This window comes from Bacillus rossius, chromosome 14 (genome assembly GCF_032445375.1).
Source record: "Bacillus rossius redtenbacheri isolate Brsri chromosome 14, Brsri_v3, whole genome shotgun sequence".
Classification (NCBI taxonomy): Eukaryota; Metazoa; Arthropoda; class Insecta; order Phasmatodea; family Bacillidae; genus Bacillus; species Bacillus rossius.
The window spans coordinates 9,941,702-9,969,499 of NC_086341.1; the positions used below are offsets into that span (position 1 = coordinate 9,941,702).

The following is a 27,798-nucleotide window of genomic DNA, read 5'->3' on the forward strand; positions in this document are numbered from 1 at the left end:
CTGAATGAATTAATTTGTGTGTGTTTCTTAAATGTACCTTAACGCCGAAATACCACAATCAAACCTAACCTCACCTAACCTAACCTAGCGTAATATAATCCAACCTAACTTAACCTAGCCTATCCTAGCCTAACGTAACCTAACCTAGTCTAACCTAACCTAGCCTAACCTAACCTAGTCTAACCTAACCTAGTCTAACCTAACCTAGCCTAACCTAGTCTAACTTAACCTAGTCTAACATAACCTAGCCTAACTTAGTCTAACCTAACCTAGTCTAACCTAACCTAACATAACCTAACCTAACCTAACCTAACCTAACCTTTGTGTCAGTCCTGCAATGACATTTTTCGGCGTTAGTGTATTTCGGCGTTGTGGTAATTCGTCATTGTGGTACACGGCAGATTTTCTAGCTGTCGGCGTTGTGGTCAATTTGGCGTTTCGGCGTTGTGGTGCGTCCCCGTAAAAGGATCGATGCACGAACGTGACGCGACACGCGGCGAGGTGTGGAAGCGAAGACTTTAAGACGCTTGTCTCTCCTCAGGACGGCGGGCGTCTGGCTGGCGGCGACCTCAGCCAAGACCTCCTCGGGCCTCAAGAGTCGCCTGCAGCAGCGCCGGGTGGACAAGGTCAGCGCAGCCGGCTTTCAGCCCGAGAGGGCGCCGAAAATAACCCTTAATGACATTCACGTTCGGGCGCACCAACCATCAGTTAAAAAAAAAAAAAAAATTGTTTGTTTGTAAAGTCGGTTTACGGACGATAGTTTAACGTGACAACGTCATAACAAAACATCGATGAAATCATTGCATACTTTTATGAATAAATTTGAATCATTTTTATTGAATCATCACTATTTTGTATGGGTACAAAGAAGGAGTGAAATGAAATCTACAATTTAATTGATAAATTTACTTTTTATTTGCACTCATTAATTCAAATATGTTTATTACTTCAACGAGCAGATTATACATGTTTGCTATTTAACTTCTTCCAATCTGTGTTATTCTGTTAAGGATAGGACGATGATAGGAAAAGTAGGAAACGAATGGGAGTGTTTCAAGTTTAATGTGCCTCGAAAAATTAAAATCGATGGTTGTTCCATTCGAGTGGAAGAGAGACAGGTGCGGCGCAAGCGTACAATGAGCGTAACGGGACAATGTGCGTTACAGACTCTTTTTCGTGCGTGCAGCCGGCGTTCATCGATTTATTAGACGTTGTCACGTCAAAAAAAAAAACACGCGACGTTGTCTTCATCAGCTGGATCGGACAGTCATGTAGACACCCTGGTGGGGAAAATAGATCCGCGAAATTAAACGTACATAGTTCTACTTAACGATTTCATGATCAAGGTATGAGCAAAATAGTGTCCCCAAATTCATAAAGATATCCGTTAATTTATTTAGAATCCTATAAGTTTTTAACCACTGTTTTTTCCGTAAAAATTAAGTTGAAAGTTCATGGTGTGACATTCGGGGGGTGATAAGGGGTACAGGCACCTTTATAACGTGAACGCTATTGTGGAACTAAAAGTAACTGTTGAAATTTGGGTTCGAATGGCTTGATTATTACGACAAAACAAGTTTTTAAGGAATTTTATAATATATTTCCTCTTATCATCCGCCTATTGCATGAACACGTATGTTTAGACCGCCCAGCGGTGTGACTGAACCACGGGTGCGCGTATTTCGCGGCCCAGCAACCCTGCAGAGATTCCCTCTCGCGTGCTTGGCGAAGGAGTAGGTGGCCAATGTTGGACCAACGTGCGCAGGCGTCGAAGGAGGTGGTGGCCAATGCTGGACCGACGTTCGCCGGCGTCGAAGGGAGTAGGTGGCCAATGTCGAACCGACGTGCGCAGGCGTCCAAGGATGGAGGTGGCCAATGTTGGACCGACGTGCGCAGGCGTCGAAGGAGGAGGTGGCCAATGTTCGAACCGACGTGCGCAGGCGTCGAAGGAGGTGGCCAATGTTCGAACCGACGTGCGCAGGCGTCGAAGGATGGAGGTGGTCAATGTTGGACCGACGTGCGCAGGCGTCGAAGGAGGAGCAGGTGGGCCAATGTTGGACCGAGGTTCGCAGGCGTCGAAGGATGGAGGTGGCCAATGTTGGACCGACGTGCGCAGGCGTCGAAGGAGGAGGTGGCGAATGTTCGAACCGACGTGCGCAGGCGTCGAAGGATGGAGGTGGTCAATGTTGTATCGACGTGCGCAGGCGTCCAAGGAGTAGGTGGCCAATGTTGGACCGACGTGCGCAGGCGTCGAAGGAGGAGGTGGCCAATGTTCGAACCGACGTGCGCAGGCTTCGCTGTGGCTGGTGACGGCGACGGCGCTGCTGTGGCTGCCGCAGGCGCTGCTCGTGCTGTGGAGTCTCTCGGCGGCGGAGGACGGTCCGTCCGTGGGGCGGTTACGCCGGCTGCCGCCCCTCCTGGTGGCGGCGGGGCCCCTGGCGGCAGAGGTACGCCTTCGTACGCCCGCCTCCGAAGGGAAGCATTCATTCCACAGGCGAGAGAGCCACACCCTGGAAGTTCCCCGGAGTTCATGCTCGCTTTTTTTTTTCACCTCCCCGTTCCATCTCATTGTATAAACCTGCGTGGCATTAAATTTTTTGCGGTCGATTAGGATTAGGTTAGCTACATTATAAATACTTTTAAAACATTTGTGGATGGTTGGTTATATTAGGTAAGTACAGTGGCGTAGCCAGGATTTGTGTATGGGGGGGAGGGGTGTTAAGAAGCATGGGGCGCCCTCTCCCCCCCCCCCTCGGGGTACGGGGGTCCTCCCCCGGTAAAATTTGGATTTTTAAGGTGTAAAATAGTGCTATTTTAGCAGTTTTCGGTACTTAAATTTAAATATTGTAATGGTAAAAATTTTTATTAATTTTTAATATGAAATTTGTTTGAGTGATGAATAAGAAATTGATTAAAGATTTGGTGCTAAAGGGAGGGGGGTGGTTTGAACCCCTAACCCCCCCCCCTGGCTACGCCCCTGGGTAAGTATAGCTACGTTAAAAATACTGTAAAAATCATTTTGTGGTTGCTTAGGAAATAACTTTTTAACATGTAGCTATCCAGGGCTAGGAAACCGTTTACATTATTTCACAGTATCTTTAATGTAGCTATCCTAACCAAATTAACCGTCAACAATGTTTTAAAGTATTAATAATGTAGCTAACCTAACCTAATTGACCATTAGTCATCATGAGTTACAATGAACAAAAAAAAAACCGAAGATGCACGATCGGGCGTTTGGCTCTCTCGTCTGTGAAAAGAAGGCTTCCCGCCTCCGACAGTGTCACTTGAGTCCACTCCGAGGAGCGCTCGACTTGCCTACAGGATAGACCCAACACTAGTCCATTCGCATGCTGGATAAGACTGGCTGCTAATCTGTGAAATATTTGTATTAAGGGGTTATTTCATCTTTTAATTACTGAAGTTTTTTTTTTCTTGGTTCTTTAATTTTTATGATCGCTCATGGTTTATGTTCATCTTGTTTATTTTGTTTGGCTAATATAGTTTATGAACGTTTAAAATATTATTATGGTGATTTTTTTTAATATCTTATAATACGGCTGCTCCACATCCATTAAATTTAATAGGTGAAATCATATTATTTAATATTAAAGTTTCTTGAGATTCTTTTAATATTTATATTTTTATTATTATATATATATTTTTAGTGCAGCTTATACTTTATATAATTGTTGCGTACGCGAGAGACCAGACCTACACCCCTACTAGAGTCACGTATCGTCCACTGACCTAAGGCATGCCCATGCGTGCCTGGCCGGATTACAAGGGTCGTCGCTACCCACATAACGCCCCTCCCCCCCACCTCCTCCGTCAAGCTCCGCACATCGTCCCGTCTCGGACTATTATCGCCTTCAGCAGCAGCCTGTAATCCCAGACTTACAAGGGCCAACGCGTGGAGTGGCGTGAATAAACGTCGCCATTCTCGATGTTTCGGAGCGACTCGTCACGGCCGCTCTCGTCGGTTCCGAGAAGGGCGCCGCAGGTATATAAGCAGCGACGCCGGCCTCCACGAGAGTTCCGAGAGTTCGGAGAGTTCCACGAGTGAAGGGAAGTGTGACATCGGCGAAGAGGGCGTGAGAGACCCCCTCGAGAGTGGCGCGATGCGGAGTTCGATTGGATCGAAGGAGTGCGACTGAGTGGCGCGAGACTGTATGCGCGGACAGGCGCGAGGTGAGGGGCGAACCACTGTCGAGCCCAGCTCCGGTGAGGAGTGTGCGAACTGCGGAACTTGACAAGACACTGAGTGACTTGCGAATAAACATTTTTAGGTGTCAGAGATTGGTGATCGGCCATTGTTACGTACAATAATTTATTAGGAATGTAAATATTAGTAACTAATATAAACGTAATAAAACTTATTTTGGCTATACTTTTTGAACCCAGTTCTCCCCACATTATACTCGTAACAATATCATAGCCACATTTAATTCTCTAAAATATTTATACTTGTTATACATATATTAATGTTTTTAAAAGAAGTTTTGTAAATATTTATTTCATAATTTTTTTAGAGTAGATGCTCTTTTAAAAATATGAAATATAAAATTCCGATTTTTTTTTACTTCCTCTCATTGTATTTGATTACTGAACAGCATAGCGATATTTCATGTAGTTTACCGATAGTACACTGTTTGGAACAGTTGATAAAGATATGTTAGCTACATTTAAATTTTTGTAAATTGTTAGTTTAAGTTAGCGATATTATAAACACTGAATGGTGTTTCTCGGGACATTATTACTCTGTTTAAAAAAAATTCAGTTTGTAAGTTAAGTATGTTTCTCTGTTAAAAGTTTTATAATCACTACCCTATTGACGTTATTTTTAAAGTTAGATTAATTTTTAATGATCTTTAAGACAATATATTTTCTTAGATTGCGAAAAATTGTTTCGATTATGAATACGGGTACACATCGTTTTCCCTACAGGCGTTTGCCCTAAACGTAGGGCAAATGCCTGTAGGGCAAACGACTTTAGGGCAAATGCCGTTTAGTGCAAACGACTGTAGGGCAAACGCCGGCAAGCACTTATGTTTTGGATTAACGAAACCACACCAACTTTTAGGGCAGACGCCTGTAGGGCAGACGCCTGTAGGGCAAACGACTGTCGAAAAACTTATTTTAGGGCAAATGCCTTTAGGGCAAATGCCGGAGCTTGGTCCGAATGGGATTATCAAACATTTTGTGCAAACGCCTTTAGGGCAAATGCCTGTAGGGCAAACGCCTGTAGGGCAAATGCCTTTAGGGCAAACGCCTGTAGGGCAAATGACTTTAGGATAAACGAAGCTTAGGTTATTTTGGGTAATGTAGGTTTTTTCAATTATGTATCCATTCAAACAGTGTTCTCGTAGTTTATATTTCCTCCGCAGGTGGCAGTACCTAAATAAATGTTTTCCCTCTAAATGCAAAGTTTACAAAACCGTCGCTAGATGGCACTTATGTAAGCCTATATCGAGATTTGGTGGGAATTCATGTGGTATGAACTTCCTAGATTCACCAACAGATGGTTCCCTGCACTAAGTTCAATGTTATCGAATATTTTTTCTGTAAAATATTTCGGAACATTAGATGATGTAAGGTCTTCGACCAAAAAAAGAAATCGTATAATAAAAAAAACAGTAATGGCGATTTAACAAAAATATCGCTGGAAAAAGGTTCAATTTTTTTTTTCGGGGCTTTGCTTATTTCAATTTCAGCTGTCAGACGCGCATTCCACTATGATTACTTAAAATATTACGATCATATAGGTAAATAATGCGAATACTAGCTGTTAAACATTTTCTTAATTAGCATAATAGTACTAATGCGGTTAAACTCCTACATATTGTTCATACTATTTTATTCTGGAATGTATACACAACATACACCTGAAGTACACAATGAAGAAGTATTCTAGTTCGTTTTGTTCTGGGTTTTCCATAATTTGCTAATAGGCTATATCCGTAATATAATATATATTTAAATACATTCATAATATTTCCCATATTTACATAGTGGATTCCACTTATATTCCCAAAATAAAATAATGAAGATACGTAATGGTATTTCTCAATAATAATAATAATGTGACTTTAGCCCACCGCACACAGAACGACTTTCCTTGCGGGATTGTATGCATATTTGTTTGTTCCACAATATTCCTTCCTTCTTCCAAACTGACTTGCAGTGACACTTACTTAATCATTTTCAAGAAGATCACACCCTTGTACAATAGTAACTTGCCCTGATGAGGATCCATAGTCAACATTTGGTTTAGTCGATTGGAGATCACGCCGTTTTAGTTTCAACCGACTATCTCCTTGGTAAGCCAGTTTACGCCGAGTTGTGCCGTGTCGAATCTTTTTACGAATGACTTTCTTGTGTATTGAACCAGGGCTCCTACCTGACATTTTTTTGAAAGGACTCTTCTCCCAAGCTAAACTATTCTTGAATCTTGTCCTGCCATGTAACATTTACGCTGAAAAGAGTCTCGCTGTGTATGTGTGTAGGTAATTTATTATTTTGCGTCCATTAAATTTGGCAACGAGGCTCGTATAGAATTCTGCCGAATTACTGGTTTTGTTTTTTTTGAGATATCTGTCACAAAAAAAAGTCTTATTAAAAAATTAAAAACCTTTCGTTTGAACAAGATTGTTTTAGATATGAATCGTCTGTGTGCATAATAGTGTCAAATCATATATCCCATAATTATAAATGAAAAATCCCCGATGGCAGCCAGTCGGAAAGGTAGATTTCGCCGTGCGGCCTACCAATATAAAAAAAACTTTCTGAAAAATTCCAGAAGTTTCAATAACTATTTAAAATCTTATGAATATTTCTAGAATATCCTATGTAACAATAAATTGCAAATTAATTGTTGGCTCAACAATATGTATGAGATATAAATCCAATCCAACAATACATTAGACATTCATATTTACCTCAATTAGAAATTCTGAAATTCAGAGGACCTAGATAGAAGAAAATATCGTGAAATTTTCTGTAAGTCGCTCTGCGAAATCTACCTAAAAACGATCTCAGGAGAAAAAAAATTATAGTCACGTACAAACTTAATTTGTGGAGATGAACTGCGCGTGCACAACTAATACTTTTTTTGATACATGATTGTTATGCTAACAGTTTTTGTTATGGTTTGCTGTCCTGTAAGCCCGCCCCGCACGACGTCCAATTTCTGCTTTATATTCTATTATACCCATGGGTATAAAAGTGGGTATATAAATTTCATTAGCAGAAGTGAAGAAAGAATTCATTACTCCATACACACGATACCCAGAGTTCTAACAGAGAAAACAGCCAACATATTTGCCGACCAAGGCTAGCAAGTCGGGTTGGCTAAACCTATTGCGTACATTTAACCAAATAATGAATATATATATATATATATATATATATCGTGCCCACTGTTAAAGTCGTAAGACTGTTTGTGGGCATGTGACAAATATGTAATTAACTAAATATAATTGCAAGGGTTTATTTTGAAAATTATGTAATTCGGTGAATTATTTTTTTAAATATTATTTTCTAATCTTCACTTGCAAAAAATATAGAGAAGTTGATTCAGTGTTTAAAAATGAGATCGAAGCAATTTTGAAACTAAATTGTTTTGAAAATATATTAACTAAAATTGCACTATTTTTGCTGATTCATTAGCATCTGAAACAGAGTTATATTTAATGATCTTTCTTTGTGTATTATACTTTTACGTAATTCATTATTGTAATTCCACGACATATCAAAATCGTTCCTAGTTTACACTCATACCTATGACATTCATTCAAATATTGTGGCAATATGGATGATATGATTAAATGCATTTTGAAATGTTGTACATTTCATTGGCTGTCACGCATAAAATCAGTCTTTTATTATTCTTCACTTGTTCCCATAAAACTTATTAGGGGTTAAGCTATAGATGGTCTGGGCGAATTAGCAAAATATGCACACTCTCGATGGAAGTATTTTCACCGCACTCTACAAACGACAGATTCAGTTGGGCACATGTTATATAAAAATTGAAAATAGGCATGAAGGTCTCGGAGGCTATTATAACAGTAACTTTTAAACACTGAAAATGTTTTTATAAATGCATATGTATCATCTTCTGCCTTAAATTATTTTAGGGTCATCGTTTTTAGGACGACTTTAAGTGAAAATTCCAGCAGGCAAGGATAATAAAATTTTGTAAGCTTCTTTTGCTAACGCTTGTTTTTATATATAGCAGCAATATTAAATTAAGTTAATATCCTTCGCTAGTTAACCCCCCGCCCCCCACCTTGGAAAATATTACATCATCAACCTCTTTGATAAAAATGATTTAAAAAATACAATCCAGTCACTGAGATTCATCTGTTGTAAGGTTCAATTACCAGCTGCATTCTTAGACTTCAACGTTGGGAAAGCAAACCGTATGTGCTGCCATCTAATTTTTGAATTTTGTACTTTGTACTCATTTGGAGAATGGTTCCAACATTTGTCAACAGGGGTGACACACGTAAGGACATCTATCTTCGAAAAGGTTCGTAGGGCAAACGCCTGTAGGGCAAACGACTTTAGGGCAAATGCCTTTAGGGCAAACGACTGTAGGGCAAACGCCGGCAAGCATTCATTTTCGGATTATTGAAAATTCGCAAACTTTTAGGGCAAACGCCTGTAGGGCAAACGCCTGTAGGGCAAACGACTGTCGAAAAACTTATTTTAGGGCAAACGCCTTTAGGGCAAATGCCGGAGCTTGGACCGAATGTGATTATCAAACATTTTGTGCAAACGCCTTTAGGGCAAACGCCTGTAGGGCAAACGCCTGTAGGGCAAACGCCTGTAGGGTAAAGGACTTTAGGACAAACGCCTTTAGGGCAAACGCTTTTAGGGCAAACGCCTGTTTGGAATGAGGAATGCGAGAATATGCTTCGAAAATGCGTTTAGGGCAAACGCCTGTAGGGCAAACGACGCACTCCCATGAATACACTGTTTTTATAAAAATGTATGGAGTATGAATTCATTACTCTACGACAACACTATTTCAAACGACGAGAGAAAATCTGTGCCGTGATCGCCCATCGTAATACAAGGGAATTCGAATTTCGCGGGCTTTCTGTGATCGAAAATATCGTTTTGTATCTTTCCTAAAAATGTGCACAGAACGATGACTAGAGGTGGGTCAAAAAGTATCAACCTGATACTTTGTCACTGATACGCGCCTGTATCAGGAACGGCAAACGAGTACACTTGAAAAGTATCAAGTACTTTAGTATCAGTTCAGAATTCGCCTGGAACAACACCACGGCCAATGTGCGCAGAACCCGATCGCAGATGACGGTCACTTGGGCGGAGCTTGTGAAAGGGGAGGGAGCAGGAACGACGAATAAAGGATAAAGAATGGAAATAATGTAGGGGAGGAAGCGCAGGGGAAGGCGTTGAAGGAGAGGCGCAAAGCGAAATTGTTACGAGTCGTTTGGTTATTGTCCCACATCAAAGTACGCTCAGTGCGCAGTGCGTGCACAGTCTCGTTCAATAATAAAACTAATGAAATTTTAATATTAAAAAGTACATTAATACAAGATATAATATTTATATTTGTGCACCTAACAGCTATGAAAATGCAAATAAGTTCTCAGTTGACACTAATAACAGATGTAATCAACATATGGACTTTTTTTTCGAAAACAATTAGTAACTAGTGTTTTCATACATTAAAAGATTACGATTTTATCAAAAATTAAAAATATAAAAAAACAGATACGTACATTAGTGAGCATACTATATCAATGTTTACGTTTCAAATGTTTCTTCAGATTAGTCGATGATGATTAATTACTCAGTTTTTTTTTGTTTACACAAATTACAATTAGCAAACTCATTATTTACCGTAAAAAAATTCCACACAAATGAAGTCTTTTTCCTGCACTTATCCATTCCTTATTTCACTATAAAGATACTAACTACAAAGCATGACAGCTCGCAACAATGTACGTGGTAATAGACGGCCAGGACGAACTGCAGTGAATGTTGAACTGATTTATACTGGCTGTATCAGGCGGGCATGAGAGTAACAGAGGTCGAGAATTACCGGGCGTGATGAATAATGTATCAGAAACACCGATACCTTTTTACGCTGGTGATGACGGCACGGAGGATGTGTACCCTGTAACGAGATTGCTGAAACCTTGTCGCTTCCTGGGACCTCTACTGCTCTGATACAAAAGTATCAGATACTTGTAACTAGGTACATTACTGTATCAGTATCAGGTTGGAACATCGAAAATTGCTGTAACAACCCACCTCTAACGATGACAATTAAGAACGGTCCATTTGAGGCTTGGATTACCCCTTAATAATGTTCACGTACACTCAAAATTTAAATTGTTGATAGAGGTTCATGACCTCATTGTAAAATTTTATAATATTTTGTCTACATATTTTAAATTGTCAGTTATTTATCTGAAAACTACATTTACATATACAGTCACGTACACGATTCTTGTTGTAGTTGTATGGAAATAGTTTTTAGGGAACCTATTCATATATGTTATTATATAACTTATTAAAAGTTAAAGTGCTAACGCATTTGTGACCAAAAACTCTCTAAAAATCCTGCATATTCAAAATAAATAAATATATGTAAATAATTTTGTCCTTATTTATACTTAAGTTATCTGCCATCTAGCGAAATTATAGAAACTAGCTAAGTTCGTACATGCAAAGAATAGAAAGTTAAAACTTTTTCTTTGCAAACGAACCGTTATTTTTTCATGATTTAACAGTGAACTAGTTCAATGCTGCATGTTATTGCTTACATTTATTTATATATGTGTGTGTGTGTTTCAGTATCATAGTAAATTTAAGGTAGAATTCTCTAAAATAATGCCGACCGAAAAATATAAATTTGTGTGTGCGTAAATGAATCGTATATATCTTAATTATAAAAATCCAGTGTCCTGATGTTTGTTTCCAGTGAACTCTTCACCAAGTCAACCGATTTCGATGGAAATTGGCATTTATGTGTAATTTTTTCCAACTTGAGAGATAGGATAGTTTTTATTTCGATTAATGGTCTTAATAATTTATAATTAATAATAAATAACCGATAGCCATGGGTAAACAAAAAATCATAGGTCATAGACATACAAACAGTAATTGTGTGACATTTCTCTATGTCCAACACACTGTCATATAGCGCTATCCAGTTTTTTTAACTCGCAGACAATAAAGCTCCATGTGTTTAGCCCGGGCAACGCCAGGTACTGCAGCTAGTATACCTATATATACATATACACATAAACACACACACTAATAATAAAATTGTTCAAGGCTAAAAACGTCTATGCATTGGATGAAATGATGAAAAATAACTATTGGAAACAGCTATTTACATAATAATAGAGAACTTAAAAAAATATAGTTTTTAAAATTTCTGTTTACTTGTCTGTTTGTTCGAGCATAAATCGAAAACTACTTGACGGATTATGATGATTTTTTATTTATTTGAAAGGTCTTTGGCTAACTTCAAAACTAGGCTGTATATGATTACTAAATTCGATTTCTAAGGGTGTTAAAAGGGTTAACTATCAATATTTCCAAGATAAATTTAACTTTATACAAATATAAATTGATTAAGATTATTTAGGAGTTCAAATCTGCGTAAAAAGAAAAAAACGGAAATAGTTTTTGCACGCGCCGTTAGAATTCGCTGCCGGAGCAACTACGTCAACAATTGAATAATTTCGTTAGCAGACCAAAATTTTAAACTATACAATGAAACGGCTCCAATAAAAGAAAAAAAAACTTAAAAAAATTATTTAACTCCGGCTTTGGACCTGATTTTCGACAAGGATTTTTTTAAAATTAAAATACTGTCCATCTTGTTAACATTCACTAAGCAGCTAATACTATAAAATTTCCCATTTTCTTTGCGAACGTTGGTTCGCGCCATTCGCCACAGATGGCAGCACTGTGGTTACACAGTTCCATTCCATTCGCGAATTTACTCCTACAAAATTCCCTGTACCAAGAGATAACATGAGACACATCAATAATGAGCAAGTGTCATAGCCCGTGGTCAGAATCTTGTGAAGGAAAGGGTCCGGTATAACCATTATATGGATTTTTTTTTTTTCGAATTTTATAGAAATAATTTTTTGTCAAACTAAAATCTCAGGGAATAGTAGACTTTTAGTACTCCAACGCGCGCACACAGAATTTTTAAGTAATGATTTGGCTTGAGAAAAGAAAACGAGATATTTAATATTTTGTTTATTTTTATTTAATTGTTCAATTATATGTGCTTTGTTTCATTAAGTCAACAGTTTGATTTCAAAAATTAATGTTAATAAATACATGACACACACAGGTCAAGTTTGTGTGAAAGAGATACACTTGTACTTTGGAAAAACAATTCATGCTGTTTCTGTGCATAACGGCCGTAATGTGAGGTAAATACACTCGTGTTTTCGACTGAGGATTACAATGATATTTCCAAAATGATATGTTTGTAACCTCGAGTAATGTTTTGAATACCGGGAGGGCTGTGTTCCTGCTGGTATGGGAACTTGGTGTAAAGCCCGCCGTACACGGTACAATATTCCTTACAATAATGTAAGCTAGGAGCCATACTGGCTCTACTACTAGTTTCTTCACTCGAATTCAAACTGGATACTAGTAGCTGTACGAGCTGGGCTACTGGTTTTGGGTAATAGTCTGCGTCCTATTTTCGTTGCTTGGTGTGTTCCAATATTTAAGGAATGGCTAATCAGAACTCACGAAAACTGCATGAAGGGTTTGTTTACACTTTTAAGCGCGCATGTCGTGATAAACATGGACGGAAAGAAGTGGAATAGTGACCAACTACTCGTTTTAATAAATGCATACAAAGAAGAGCCTTGTTTGTCTGCAGTAAAAAATGTGAATTATCATAGTAAAAATTTGTTGTGGAGAACATTCTCTTAACAAAACCAGTAAGGCAGCTAGAATCGTGTACAGCAGAAACTTGTAGCGTACCTAGTGTTTCAGCTTGTAGCTTACACAGTACAGAAACCAGTAAGCATTCTAGTAAGCAAACTAGTAGAAAATATTGTACCGTGTGCGGTGGGCTTAAGTAAACTCACCTAAGAGCCCCCCCCCCCCCCAACCATTCTAGGAGCTCTCGCCGTGGTCTTAGGACGTCATCAGCGCCATCGTGCTTGTCCGACAGGTCGCTGGGGTCGTGCCAGCGCTCACCCGCCTAGCCCTGCGCCCTCCGCTCCTGAGGACCGCGGCCGGCGGGGGCGAGGCATCACGTGACCGCAGCTGAACCAACCCTCACCCCCCACTCCTGAGGACCGCGGCCGGCAAGGTCGAGGCATCACGTGACCGCAGCTGAACGTACCCTCACCCCCCACTCCTGAGGACCGCGGCCGGCGGGGTCGAGGCATCACGTGACCGCAGCTGAATGTACCCTCACCCTCCACTCCTGAGGACCGCAGCCGGCGGGGTCGAGGCATCACGTGACCGCAGCTGAACGAACCCTCACCCTCCACTCCTGAGGACCGCGGCCGGCGGGGTCGAGGCATCACGTGACCGCAGCCAAACGTACCCTCACCCTCCACTCCTGAGGACCGCGGCCGGCGGGGTCGAGGCATCACGTGACCGCAGCTGAACGAACCCTCACCCCCCACTCCTGAGGATCGCGGCCGGCGGGGGCGAGGCATCACGTGACCGCAGCCAAACGTACCCTCACCCTCCACTCCTGAGGACCGCGGCCGGCGGGGTCGAGGCATCACGTGACCGCAGCTGAACGAACCCTCACCCTCCACTCCTGAGGACCGCGGCCGGCGGGGTAAAGGCATCACGTGACCGCAGCCAAACGTACCCTCACCCTCCACTCCTGAGGACCGCGGCCGGCGGGGTCGAGGCATCACGTGACCGCAGCCAAACGTACCCTCACCCTCCACTCCTGAGAACCGCGGCCGGCGGGGTCGAGGCATCATGTGACCGCAGCTGAATGTACCCTCACCCCTCCACTCCTGAGGTCCGCGGCCGGCGGGGTCGAGGCACATGTGACCGCAGCTGAACGTACCCTCACCCTCCACTCCTGAGGACCGCGGCCGGCGGGGTCGAGGCATCACGTGACCGCAGCCAAACGTACCCTCACCCTCCACTCCTGAGGACCGCGGCCGGCGGGGTCGAGGCACATGTGACCGCAGCTGAACGTACCCTCACCCTCCACTCCTGAGGACCGCGGCCGGCGGGGTCGAGGCATCACGTGACCGCAGCCAAACGTACCCTCACCCTCCATTCCTGAGGACCGCGGCCGGCGGGGTCAAGGCACATGTGACCGCAGCTGAACGTACCCTCACCCTCCACTCCTGAGGACCGCGGCCGGCGGGGTCGAAGCATCACGTGACCGCAGCCAAACGTACCCTCACCCTCCACTCCTGAGGACCGCAGCCGGCGGGGTCGAGGCATCACGTGACCGCAGCTGAACGAACCCTCACCCTCCACTCCTGAGGACCGCGGCCGGCGGGGTCGAGGCATCACGTGACCGCAGCCAAACGTACCCTCACCCTCCACTCCTGAGGACCGCGGCCGGCGGGGTCGAGGCATCACGTGACCGCAGCCAAACGTACCCTCACCCTCCACTCCTGAGGACCGCGGCCGGCGGGGTCGAGGCATCACGTGACCGCAGCCAAACGTACCCTCACCCTCCACTCCTGAGGACCGCGGCCGGCGGGGTCGAGGCACATGTGACCGCAGCTGAACGTACCCTCACCCTCCACTCCTGAGGACCGCGGCCGGCGGGGTCGAGGCATCACGTGACCGCAGCCAAACGTACCCTCACCCTCCACTCCTGAGAACCGCGGCCGGCGGGGTCGAGGCATCATGTGACCGCAGCTGAATATACCCTCACCCCTCCACTCCTGAGGACCGCGGCCGGCGAAGTCGAGGCACATGTGACCGCAGCCAAACGTACCCTCACCCTCCACTCCTGAGAACCGCGGCCGGCGGAGTCGAGGCATCATGTGACCGCAGCTGAATGTACCCTCACCCCTCCACTCCTGAGGACCGCGGCCGGCGGGGTCGAGGCATCACGTGACCGCAGCCAAACGTACCCTCACCCTCCACTCCTGAGGACCGCGGCCGGCGGGGTCGAGGCACATGTGACCGCAGCTGAACGTACCCTCACCCTCCACTCCTGAGGACCGCGGCCGGCGGGGTCGAGGCATCACGTGACCGCAGACAAACGTACCCTCACCCACCACTCCTGAAGACCGCGGCCGGCGGGGTCGAGGCACATGTGACCGCAGCTGAACGTACCCTCACCCTCCACTCCTGAGGACCGCGGCCGGCGGGGTGGAGGCATCACGTGACCGCAGCCAAATGTACCCTCACCCTCCACTCCTGAGGACCGCGGCCGGCGGGGTCGAGGCACATGTGACCGCAGCTGAACGTACCCTCACCCTCCACTCCTGAGGACCGCGGCCGGCGGGGTCGAGGCATCACGTGACCGCAGCTGAATGTACCCTCACCCCTCCACTCCTGAGGACCGCGGCCGGCGGGGTCGAGGCATCACGTGACCGCAGCTGAACGAACCATCACCCCCCACTCCTGAGGACCGCGGCCGGCGGGGTCGAGGCATCACGTGACCGCAGCCAAACGTACCCTCACCCTCCACTCCTGAGGACCGCGGCCGGCGGGGTCGAGGCACATGTGACCGCAGCTGAACGTACCCTCACCCTCCACTCCTGAGGACCGCGGCCGGCGGGGTCGAGGCATCACGTGACCGCAGCTGAACGAACCCTCACCCCCCACTCCTGAGGACCGCGGCCGGCGGGGTCGAGGCAATACGTGACCGCAGCCAAACGTACCCTCACCCTCCACTCCTGAGGACCGCGGCCGGCGGGGTCGAGGCATCACGCGACCGCAGCTGAACGAACCCTCACCCTCCACTCCTGAGGACCGCGGCCGGCGGGGTCGAGGCATCACGTGACCGCAGCCAATCGTACCCTCACCCTCCACTCCTGAGGACCGCGGCCGGCGGGGTCGAGGCACATGTGACCGCAGCCAAACGTACCCTCACCCTCCACTCCTGAGGACCGCGGCCGGCGGTGTCGAGGCATCACGTGACCGCAGCTGAATGTACCCTCACCCCTCCACTCCTGAGGACCGCGGCCGGCGGGGTCGAGGCATCATGTGACCGCAGCTGAACGAACCCTCACCCTCCATTCCTGAGGACCGCGGCCGGCGGGGTCGAGGCATCACGTGACCACAGCTGAATGTACCCTCACCCCTCCACTCCTGAGGACCGCGGCCGGCGGGGTCGAGGCATCACGTGACCGCAGCTGAACGAACCCTCACCCCCCACTCCTGAGGACCGCGGCCGGCGGGGTCGAGGCATCACGTGACCGCAGCTGAATGTACCCTCACCCCTCCACTCCTGAGGACCGCGGCCGGCGGGGTCAAGGCATCACGTGACCGCAGCTGAACGAACCCTCACCCTCCACTCCTGAGGACCGCGGCCGGCGGGGTCGAGGCATCACGTGACCGCAGCTGAATGTACCCTCACCCCTCCACTCCTGAGGACCGCGGCCGGCGGGGTCGAGGCATCACGTGACCGCAGCTGAACGAACCCTCACCCTCCACTCCTAGGACCGCGGCCGGCGGGGTCGAGGCATCACGTGACCGCAGCTGAATGTACCCTCACCCCTCCACTCCTGAGGACCGCGGCCGGCGGGGTCGAGGCATCACGTGACCGCAGCCAAACGTACCCTCACCCTCCAACACTGAGGACAGCGGCCGGCGGGGTCGAGGCATCACGTGACCGCAGCTGAACGAACCCTCACCCTCCACTCCTGAGGACCGCGGCCGGCGGGGTCGCATCATCACGTGACCGCAGCTGAATGTACCCTCACCCCTCCACTCCTGAGGACCGCGGCCGGCGGGGTCGAGGCATCACGTGACCGCAGCTGAACGAACCCTCACCCTCCACTCCTGAGGACCGCGGCCGGCGGGGTCGAGGCATCACGTGACCGCTGCTGAACGAACCCTCACCCTCCACTCCTGAGGACCGCGGCCGGCGGGGTCGAGGCATCACGTGACCGCAGCTGAACGTACCCTCACCCTCCACTCCTGAGGACCACGGCCGGCGGGGTCGAGGCATCACGTGACCGCAGCCAAACGTACCCTCACCCTCCACTCCTGAGAACCGCGGCCGGCGGGGTCGAGGTATCATGTGACCGCAGCTGAATGTACCCTCACCCCTCCACTCCTGAGGACCGCGGTTGGCGGGGTCGAGGCATCATGTGACCGCAGCTGAACGTACCCTCACCCCTCCACTCCTGAGGACCGCGGCCGGCGGGGTCGAGGCATCACGTGACCGCAGCTGAACGAACCCTCACCCTCCACTCCTGAGGACCGCGGCCGGCGGGGTCGAGGCATCATGTGACCGCAGCTGAACGAACCCTCACCCTCCACTCCTGAGGACCGTGGCCGGCGGGGTCGAGGCATCACGTGACCGCAGCTGAATGTACCCTCACCCCTCCACTCCTGAGGACCGCGGCCGGCGGGGTCGAGGCATCACGTGACCGCAGCTGAACGAACCCTCACCCTCCACTCCTAGGTCCGCGGCCGGCGGGGTCGAGGCATCACGTGACCGCAGCTGAATGTACCCTCACCCCTCCACTCCTGAGGACCGCGGCCGGCGGGGTCGAGGCATCACGTTACCGCAGCCAAACGTACCCTCACCCTCCAACACTGAGGACAGCGGCCGGCGGGGTCGAGGCATCACGTGACCGCAGCTGAACGAACCCTCACCCTCCACTCCTGAGGACCGCGGCCGGCGGGGTCGCATCATCACGTGACCGCAGCTGAATGTACCCCACCCCTCCACTCCTGAGGACCGCGGCCGGCGGGGTCGAGGCATCACGTGACCGCAGCTGAACGAACCCTCACCCTCCACTCCTGAGGACCGCGGCCGGCGGGGTCGAGGCATCACGTGACCGCAGCTGAATGAACCCTCACCCTCCACTCCTGAGGACCGCGGCCGGCGGGGTCGAGGCATCACGTGACCGCAGCTGAACGTACCCTCACCCTCCACTCCTGAGGACCACGGCCGGCGGGGTCGAGGCATCACGTGACAGCAGCCAAACGTACCCTCACCCTCCACTCCTGAGAACCGCGGCCGGCGGGGTCGAGGTATCATGTGACCGCAGCTGAATGTACCCTCACCCCTCCACTCCTGAGGACCGCGGTTGGCGGGGTCGAGGCATCATGTGACCGCAGCTGAACGTACCCTCACCCCTCCACTCCTGAGGACCGCGGCCGGCGGGGTCGAGGCATCACGTGACCGCAGCTGAACGAACCCTCACCCTCCACTCCTGAGGACCGCGGCCGGCGGGGTCGAGGCATCATGTGACCGCAGCTGAACGAACCCTCACCCTCCACTCCTGAGGACCGCGGCCGGCGGGGTCGAGGCATCACGTGACCGCAGCTGAATGTACCCTCACCCCTCCACTCCTGAGGACCGCGGCCGGTGGGGTCGAGGCATCACGTGACCGCAGCTGAATGTACCCTCACCCTCCACTCCTGAGGACCGCGGCCGGCGGGGTCGAGGCATCACGTGACCGCAGCTGAATGTACCCTCACCCCTCCACTCCTGAGGACCGCGGCCGGCGGGGTAGTGGCATCATGTGACCGCAGCTGAACGAACCCTCACCCTCCACTCCTGAGGACCGCGGCCGGCGGGGTCGAGGCATCACGTGACCGCAGCTGAATGTACCCTCACCCCTCCACTCCTGAGGACCGCGGCCGGCGGGGTCGAGGCATCACGTGACCGCAGCTGAACGAACCCTCACCCCCCACTCCTGAGGACCGCGGCCGGCGGGGTCGAGGCATCACGTGACCGCAGCTGAATGTACCCTCACCCCTCCACTCCTGAGGACCGCGGCCGGTGGGGTCGAGGCATCACGTGACCGCAGCTGAATGTACCCTCACCCTCCACTCCTGAGGACCGCGGCCGGCGGGGTCGAGGCATCACGTGACCGCAGCTGAATGTACCCTCACCCCTCCACTCCTGAGGACCGCGGCCGGCGGGGTAGTGGCATCATGTGACCGCAGCTGAACGAACCCTCACCCTCCAATCCTGAGGACCGCGGCCGGCGGGGTCGAGGCATCACGTGACCGCAGCTGAATGTACCCTCACCCCTCCACTCCTGAGGACCGCGGCCGGCGGGGTCGAGGCATCACGTGACCGCAGCTGAACGAACCCTCACCCCCCACTCCTGAGGACCGCGGCCGGCGGGGTCGAGGCATCACGTGACCGCAGCTGAATGTACCCTCACCCCTCCACTCCTGAGGACCGCGGCCGGCGGGGTCGAGGCATCACGTGACCGCAGCTGAACGAACCCTCACCCTCCACTCCTGAGGACCGCGGCCGGCGGGGTCGAGGCATCATGTGACCGCAGCTGAATGTACCCTCACCCCTCCACTCCTGAGGACCGCGGCCGGCGGGGTCGAGGCATCACGTGACCGCAGCTGAACGAACCCTCACCCTCCACTCCTAGGACCGCGGCCGGCGGGGTCGAGGCATCACGTGACCGCAGCTGAATGTACCCTCACCCCTCCACTCCTGAGGACCGCGGCCGGCGGGGTCGAGGCATCACGTGACCGCAGCCAAACGTACCCTCACCCTCCACTCCTGAGGACCGCGGCCGGCGGGGTCGAGGCTTCACGTGACCGCAGCTGAACGAACCCTCACCCTCCACTCCTGAGGACCGCGGCCGGGGGGGTAGCGGCATCACGTGACCGCAGCTGAATGTACCCTCACCCCTCCACTCCTGAGGACCGCGGCCGGCGGGGTCGAGGCATCACGCGACCGCAGCTGAACGAACCCTCACCCTCCACTCCTGAGGACCGCGGCCGGCGGGGTCGAGGCATCATATGACCGCAGCTGAACGAACCCTCACCCTCCACTCCTGAGGACCGCGGCCGGCGGGGTCGAGGCATCACGTGACCGCAGCTGAACGTACCCTCACCCTCCACTCCTGAGGACCGCGGCCGGCGGGGTCGAGGCATCACGTGACCGCAGCCAAACGTACCCTCACCCTCCACTCCTGAGAACCGCGGCCGGCGGGGTCGAGGTATCATGTGACCGCAGCTGAATGTACCCTCACCCCTCCACTCCTGAGGACCGCGGTTGGCGGGGTCGAGGCATCATGTGACCGCAGCTGAACGTACCCTCACCCCTCCACTCCTGAGGACCGCGGCCGGCGGGGTCGAGGCATCACGTGACCGCAGCTGAACGAACCCTCACCCTCCACTCCTGAGGACCGCGGCCGGCGGGGTCGAGGCATCACGTGACCGCAGCTGAATGTACCCTCACCCCTCCACTCCTGAGGACCGCGGCCGGCGGGGTCGAGGCATCACGTGACTGCAGCTGAACGAACCCTCACCCCCCACTCATGAGGACCGCGGCCGGCGGGGGCGAGGCATCACGTGACCGCAGCTGAACGAACCCTCACCCCCCACTCCTGAGGACCGCGGCCGGCGGGGGCGAGGCATCACGTGACCGCAGCAGAACGAACCCTCACCTTCCACTCATGAGGACCGCGGCCGGCGGGGGCGAGGCATCACGTGACCGCAGCTGAACGTACCCTCACCCCCCACTTCTGAGGACCGCGGCCGGCGGGGGCGAGGCATCACGTGACCGCAGCTGAACGAACCCTCACCCCCCACTCCTGAGGACCGCGGCCGGCGGGGGCGAGGCATCACGTGACCGCAGCTGAACGAACCCTCACCCCTCCACTCCTGAGGACCGCGGTGCGGCGCGGCGTGACGGCTTCTCTCACCACCGTGTTTCTTCTTTTCCTTTTGTGTATACATAACTGAAACATCCATGTGAAATTACAGATATTTGTACATTTTTTTGTTGACAACCGTTCAATGGCGGCTTTAGGATGACTTTTCGGGAGGAGCTATCGCACAATGAAATGTCTTAGTTGCAAAAAATGAAAATTGTCAGATATTGGCCTTGGAATATTAGTTACAAATTACAGGTTTCAAATACAGAACCTTAGTAGCTCCATGCAACTTTTTATGAGATAAAAGTTTAACGTATGAAATAAAATATTTAAGTAAACATAAATATACACTAATCAATAAAAATTTGTCACGGGAGGGGCGATCGCCCCCAGCGCCCCCCTTCTGGAGCCGCGCTTGCAACCGTAATCACTATAAAATAGTTTTCGCAGTAATTCCGATTCTTAATCTTTTCTCACCCTTTTTATTATTATTTGTAGACCGTTCCCTGGAATGGCTTCCCAGTATCTACTGCGCGCACGAAGGCCAATGTTTGTGTATTCCAGGGATGTGTCCAGGGGAAAGAAATACTGATGACAGAATAAGAAATGTATAGCAACATAGCTGAATAAGGTTACAGAGAGATTCATTTGGAGGGATTACTGTAATCCATAGTGGACTTCAATCATGTGTTTCCTCCACTATATAGCTCGAAATGTTGCCAAGCATGTCTTTTTGCACACGTGTGTGATTCATGTAAGAATAGTTTTAATTTACATGAATTTATGATTTGTTTCAACTGACTTAAGAAAAAATTATTAAAAACAATTTTAAAAAAATCAAATTATTAAAGATTTGTTTTCTTATCTGAAGCAAAATCATGAATTAACTTTCTATGTGTAAACGTTGTGCTTATAAATATATACTTTTCCCTGAGATTTGATTGTGACAATTTTTTTAAAATAAATTATTAGCTAATACTTACTCATTAAAAATGGTGTAATGTTTGTATGGGGATCCCCTCCCCCCACCCTCGTTCTCAATATCCTGGCTACGGCCCTGTGTATTCAATTATCATTCCCATGGTTTGAAAAAAATTGTGATTGTATTAAACATCAATCAATGTTTAACCATTGTGAAAACACAACTATATGTACCGTATGCAGTATTGTTTCCGTAAACGTATTTCGGACATTAAAAAGTAACCAGAGCAATGTGTTCTAAAAATATGTTTTAGTTTTCTTGTACAAATACCAAAGTTTATTGGCCACTGGTCTCTCTAGAAGAATCTTTTGTAAAAGTACAAAAATTTTATTTGTAGGAAACTTTACAAGATATGAGATACGCACAGATCAAGTTTACTGTAATGTCCACAGTATTACCACTTATAGTCTTTAGAATTTTTTTTAAGTTAGGGTTTAGAAAATATACAGTAAAAAAAAGTAAAGTAGACAAAATAATTTTTTTGCACTTGGGCCCTAGGTTTCTTTTTATCCTGTATTTTTTTTTGTAAATGAAACAGAAATAGTCATGTAAAATACAGATATTTGCAGATATTTGTACATTTATATGAAAACAACTGTATCACTACAGAATAATGTTCGCAGTAATGCTGATTCTTACACGGGCATAACGATTTGTATTGTCCCAGTCCCACCAATAGTTATAGTTATTTGTAAACTGTTCTCTGGATAACTTTCCAGTATTAACTGCGCAAATAACAACCAAATACAACAAAACAAAGTCCAATCATTGAATATTCGATTTTTTCCATAATTTAAAAAATTGGTTGTCTGTAAAGTTGGTTTACGGACGATAGTTTAACGTGACAACGTCATAACAAATCATTGATGAAATGATTGCATACTTTTATGAATAAAATTGAATCATTTTTATTGAATTATCACTATTTTGTATGGATACAAAGAAGGAGTGAAATGAAATCTACAATTTAATTGATAAATTTACATTTATTTGCACTAATTTATTCAAATATGTTTATAACTTTAACGAACAGATTATTTTAACTATAACTTTTATTCATGTCTGCTATTTAACTTCTTTCAATCTGTGTTATTCTGTTATGGATGGGACGATGAAAGGAAAAGTAGAAAACGAATGGGAGTGTTTCAAGTTTGATGTGCCTCGAAAAAGTCAAATCGATGGTTGTTCCAATCGAGTGGAAGAGAGATAGATGCGGCGCAAGCGTACAATGAGCGTAACGGGACAATGAGTAATCCTTTTTCGTGCGTGTAGCCGGCGTTCATCGATTTATTAGACGTTGTCACGTCAGTATAATATTTTGCACAAATTTTCGTAAGAAATACTCTGGGCCGTATTGGTACGTGTAGTACATTGAGATCCCCTTCCACACCCCCCTTCGTGTAGAATCGGACCTTATGCTTCATCTGTGTTCGTTTCGGCGGAGCCGGACAAGAAACGGACGAGCAGGACGGACAAGGCCGAAGCCGGGATTACACTTGTCTGACCTTTACCACGGAGATGTTCCCTCCCCCCCCCTCCCCCAAACTCCCCGTCCCGAATAAGGCAGAGCTATAATTGGCTGCGAGTCACCGGGTTCAGGGCTGCCCGCCTGCCCGACTACCCATTCATCACGGATTGTAAACTAATCTAAGTTGCACTCGCGGTAATGGAAATTTTTTCCCCCTCGTGTTGACTAAAAGAAGACTGACGATAAACACAGCGTTGAGTGTGTCATTTGGCAGGAGACGTCTGCTTCGCGGATTCCAGCCTTCACGGGGCTCGCATGCTGGTAGTGTAGTTCGGCCGATTCTGACGCCATTTTCATGATAAGAGGGGCGAGAGGAGAAGGAGAAGCCTTCTTTTCACAGACGAGAGAGCCAAACGCCCGATCGTGCATCTTCGGTTGTTTTTTTTTTTGTTCATTGCAAAAGGTTATGTTAGCTACATTATAAATAGCTACTTTAAAACATTGTGGACGGTTGATTTGGTTAGGATAGCTACATTATAAGATACTGTGAAATCATGTAAACGGTTTCCTAGCCCTGGATGGCTACATATTAAAAAATTATTTGCTAAGCAACCATAAAATGATTTTTACAGTATTTTTTAATGTAGCTATACTTACCTGATATAACCAACCATCCACAATGTTTTAAAGTATTTATAATGTAGCTAACCTATCCTAATCGACCGCAAAATTTAATACCACGCTGGTTGACACAATGAGATAGAACGGAAAAAAAAGAAGCTAGCAGGGACTTCGGGTAACTTCGGGTGTGGCTCTCTCGTCTGTGAAATGAATGCTTCCCGAGGAGAAGTGCGTGTCATTGATTTGCCATCTTGCATTAACAAGTCCTCAAAAAAGATACAGTTTCCTCTTTTCGATGAATTCCCCGCCCCCCCCCCCCCCAAAAAAAAAAAAACTATCCGAATTAGTCATTTCCATAGGTGTCACATATATATGTAAACTAGCTGCCCGACCCGGCTTCGCACGGTTGTATTAATTGGGGGGGGGGGGGAAATGAGACCAAATCTATTTACAGTTATAATAAATTAAATAAAATTAAAATTAATTAATTTTGACAAAAACTTAATACAACCATACACGCAACGTTGTCATGGAGACGAAGTACCCACTGTTTACCGGGCTTAAAAACCCAATCAACATTGATAATCAGTTTATTATTAATTATTAAGACCATTAATCGAAATAAAAATTATCCTATCTCTCTAGTTGGAAAAAAATTACACATAAATGCCCATTTTCATTGAAATCGGTTGACTTGGTGAAGAGTTCACTGGAAACAAACATCAGGACACTGGATTTATATATATATATATATATATATATATATATATATATATATATATGTGTGTATGTGTGTGTGTGTGTTATAAGATATGTACATTTACATGAAAACAACTGCATCAATTCAAAATAGTGTTCGCAGTGTTACAGGGTTCGGATTCTTACCCGGGCATTTATGCTTCGTTTTGTCCCAGTACCTCCAATAGTTAAAGTTATTTGTAGAGACCTGCAAAATTCGCGGATTCATTGACCTCTAGGATGGACTCCACAGTCCTTTAAATACTCGCGGAAATGACACCTGTTCATTGGCTACTGACGCGTGAGACGTCTCAACTAGGCTGTCCGCAATTCGGCACTTTCTTGGTTTAGTGTTTCCCATTGGCTCACAGTTCCCCGGATAAAATGTGGGCCAATCGCAGAAGCGGTACGAAGGTATCGTTGTTTTGATGCTAGCCTATCGCGAAATGAATCCGCGAATTTTGTATGTCTCTAGTTATTTGTAAACCGCTGCCCGAACAACTTTCCATTATTAACAACTGCTCACATAATAAGCGTGAAACTACATAATAACGTCAAATTGTTGAACATTCGATTATCTTTTCCATGATTTAAATAATTTATGCTTGAATGAAAACTCGATTAAAAATTAAATTTATGCGCCAATATTTTTGTAAGAAATACTCAGTATTATCTCGCAAAACGAATTTCATGCATGCAAAGTTACAATAACTTTCTTGTAATATTAAAAACCATTTTTTTAGACTGGTATCCAAAATAATCTTTTGTATGATTACGTGTTATCAATTAATAAGCACGCTGGAAAAAAATCTATATGAAGTCACCCCTGGAGAGAGAAATGACTACGTGAAATAATCGTGCCCTAGTGATTGGCGTAAAATCTCTTGTTTTATTTTTTCCCGCAGTGCAACCATTTCTGCGCAATCTATAAACTATTTTTTGTTGAATAATGCCTATAAATAAGCATCCTTAATATATTCGGACGTGTTCATGAACGATAAATAAACGATACTTTGAAGGGCGTAAGGTGCGGAACGTGCAAACATTAAAATATTCAGGATTATTTTTTTACGGGTCGTCTTCGCTACTAAAACTCGGATACTTGCCCGCTGTGCCGTTAGCCTTGGCTGAGACAGGCGGATTAATATTCTCTGGCTCAGAGCCAAGTGATGCGCAGAAGCCGGGAATCCTGAGACAATAATTCTCAACTCACGCGACGCGCGAAGCATAATACATCTCACTTGTACAGTAACAGAAAATAGCTTTATAAATACACTAGCTGTACCCTGCCACGCTACGCTGTGGCTTCTTAGCTGATTGTAAAAGAACATAATCCGTTTAGTAAACTCCGTTGAAATCCATAAAAACAAAAGAATCAAGAGAAAACGCTTGTCTTTTGTTTTTATTAGCGGGATAAATGTTCATAAAAGTAAAACAGCAATAAAAAAATGAAGGAACGTTAGAATTCAAAAAATAAATAGTCATAAACCATCTAGGAAAAATTTCGCATCGAATGGTGGTAGTTTCATGTCGATACGATCAGTGGTTTAGGCGTGATTGAGCCTCAAACGAAGACCATTTTCATTATATATATATATATATAGATTGGCTGTCTGCGTATTCAAAAAAAATACGAACGAATTATGAGCATTTTAAACTCATTAATTTTTCCTTTTTTAAAGAGGATTTATTTACGTCCTTCGTGATTAAACGCTTGTGTGTTGAGCGTCCTCTATTCAATAACAACGACATGCAAGTATCTATGGATATATTGTATGTCGTAAAACATTATTTTGAACATGCGTCATTGTTAATTTATTCTGCATGTGCCTGACGACGGTAACACACACCCCCAGTTCCCGCAACTTCGCAACTGTTGTGTTTCAGGAAGCCTGTGCCGTGTTATTTATTCTGTGCTGTCGTCTTTGTGTTGTCAGGATGTGTGATAGCTTCGCCTGTTGTCGTTGCGTCTGTGTGTCGCTGCGTTGTCCAAAATTGTTTTTTTTTGTCTGTATTTGCTGTTATTATTTCAACTGTCTGGGTCGTTGCCAGACCACTGCGCTGACCATGCATTTAACATTTGACGTCGGCTTAATTTAGGCTTGTGTTTCTGTGTGTTTTAAATTTTTTTCTTCAGTGCTACTGGAAAATTTAACTTCTGTTGACAAGATTTTTTTTGACGTGACAACGTCTAATAAATCGATGAACGCCGGCTGCACGCACGAAAAAGTGTCCGGTTACGCACATTGTTCCGTTACGCTGTGTCCCATTACGCTCATTGTTCCGTTACGCTGTGTCCCGTTACGCTGTCGGCGAGTGAAGTAATAATAGGTTATGTTACAATTGACTAAAAAATTATAGTGATTCATATAATTGATGATAGATATTTGATTACAGTTTATTTATATGAAAAATTGTTCATAATTATATTTAAACTTTATAGCTAAACGTCAGTTTTTAAAATTAATTACAAGTCATCTACACGTGAACTGTTCCGTCGACTTTTTATAAAGTGAAGTGAAAAGTTAATGTGGTTTTCATTGCTTATCACAACAAAAATTTCGGGAATAAAGGTTAATTATTCTTGCAATTTTAAAAATCTGATTACTAGTATAATTTCAAGTATTTATTCTTTTATTATTAAAATTAAAATATTTCAATTTTATTCATAAAAGTATGCAATCATTTCATCAATGTTTTTGTTATGACGTCACGTTAAACTATCGTCCGTAAACCGACTTTACAGACAACCATTTTTTTTTTTTAACTTCGAAATTTTTGCTTCTCTTCTTAACTCTCGGGGAACCCTTGCACCCCTTCCCCCCTCTGCCACCCTCATAGTTACGGAGTGAAGTACGCCACCGATCATGTCTTACCTGGGATTCGAACCCCTGACCCTTCGCTCCGGGGCTCCAGCAACGCCACACAGCCCGAAGTCGCCGATGACGCTGTTGCTGCGTTGGGCAACGGACCGCCTGCCGGCAGTGTCGTAACGCGACGACTCTGAAACAGCGTGGCTCCGATCGTCGGCGTCAGCTGTCACCCGGCCGAGGTGAACGGCCCGGGCCCGAGCATAAGTAACGAACCACTCAGCGAGCAGGCGTCGCTTTCTCGCCGGGTCGCAATCGGCCAAGCACCTGTTGACCAACACCTGCAGCATCGTCCGCGACTGCCCAGAGCTGTCCTCTAGGCATACTCTCTGTTCG

At 46.7% G+C, this 27,798-nt stretch overlaps 1 protein-coding gene across 1 annotated transcript; it reads right to left on the reverse strand.

The window, feature by feature from the left end:
* Positions 1–909: 909 nt before the first annotated feature.
* Positions 910–27,752, reverse strand: LOC134539003 (uncharacterized). The gene is made up of 2 exons (XM_063380666.1): positions 27,469–27,752; positions 910–2,435 (listed from the first exon to the last, which is right to left on the reverse strand). The coding sequence occupies exons 1-2, from the start codon at positions 27,750–27,752 to the stop codon at positions 1,640–1,642; spliced, it is 1,080 nt and encodes a 359-aa protein (XP_063236736.1). The 3' UTR covers positions 910–1,639.
* Between the last annotated feature and the right edge of the window lie 46 nt (positions 27,753–27,798).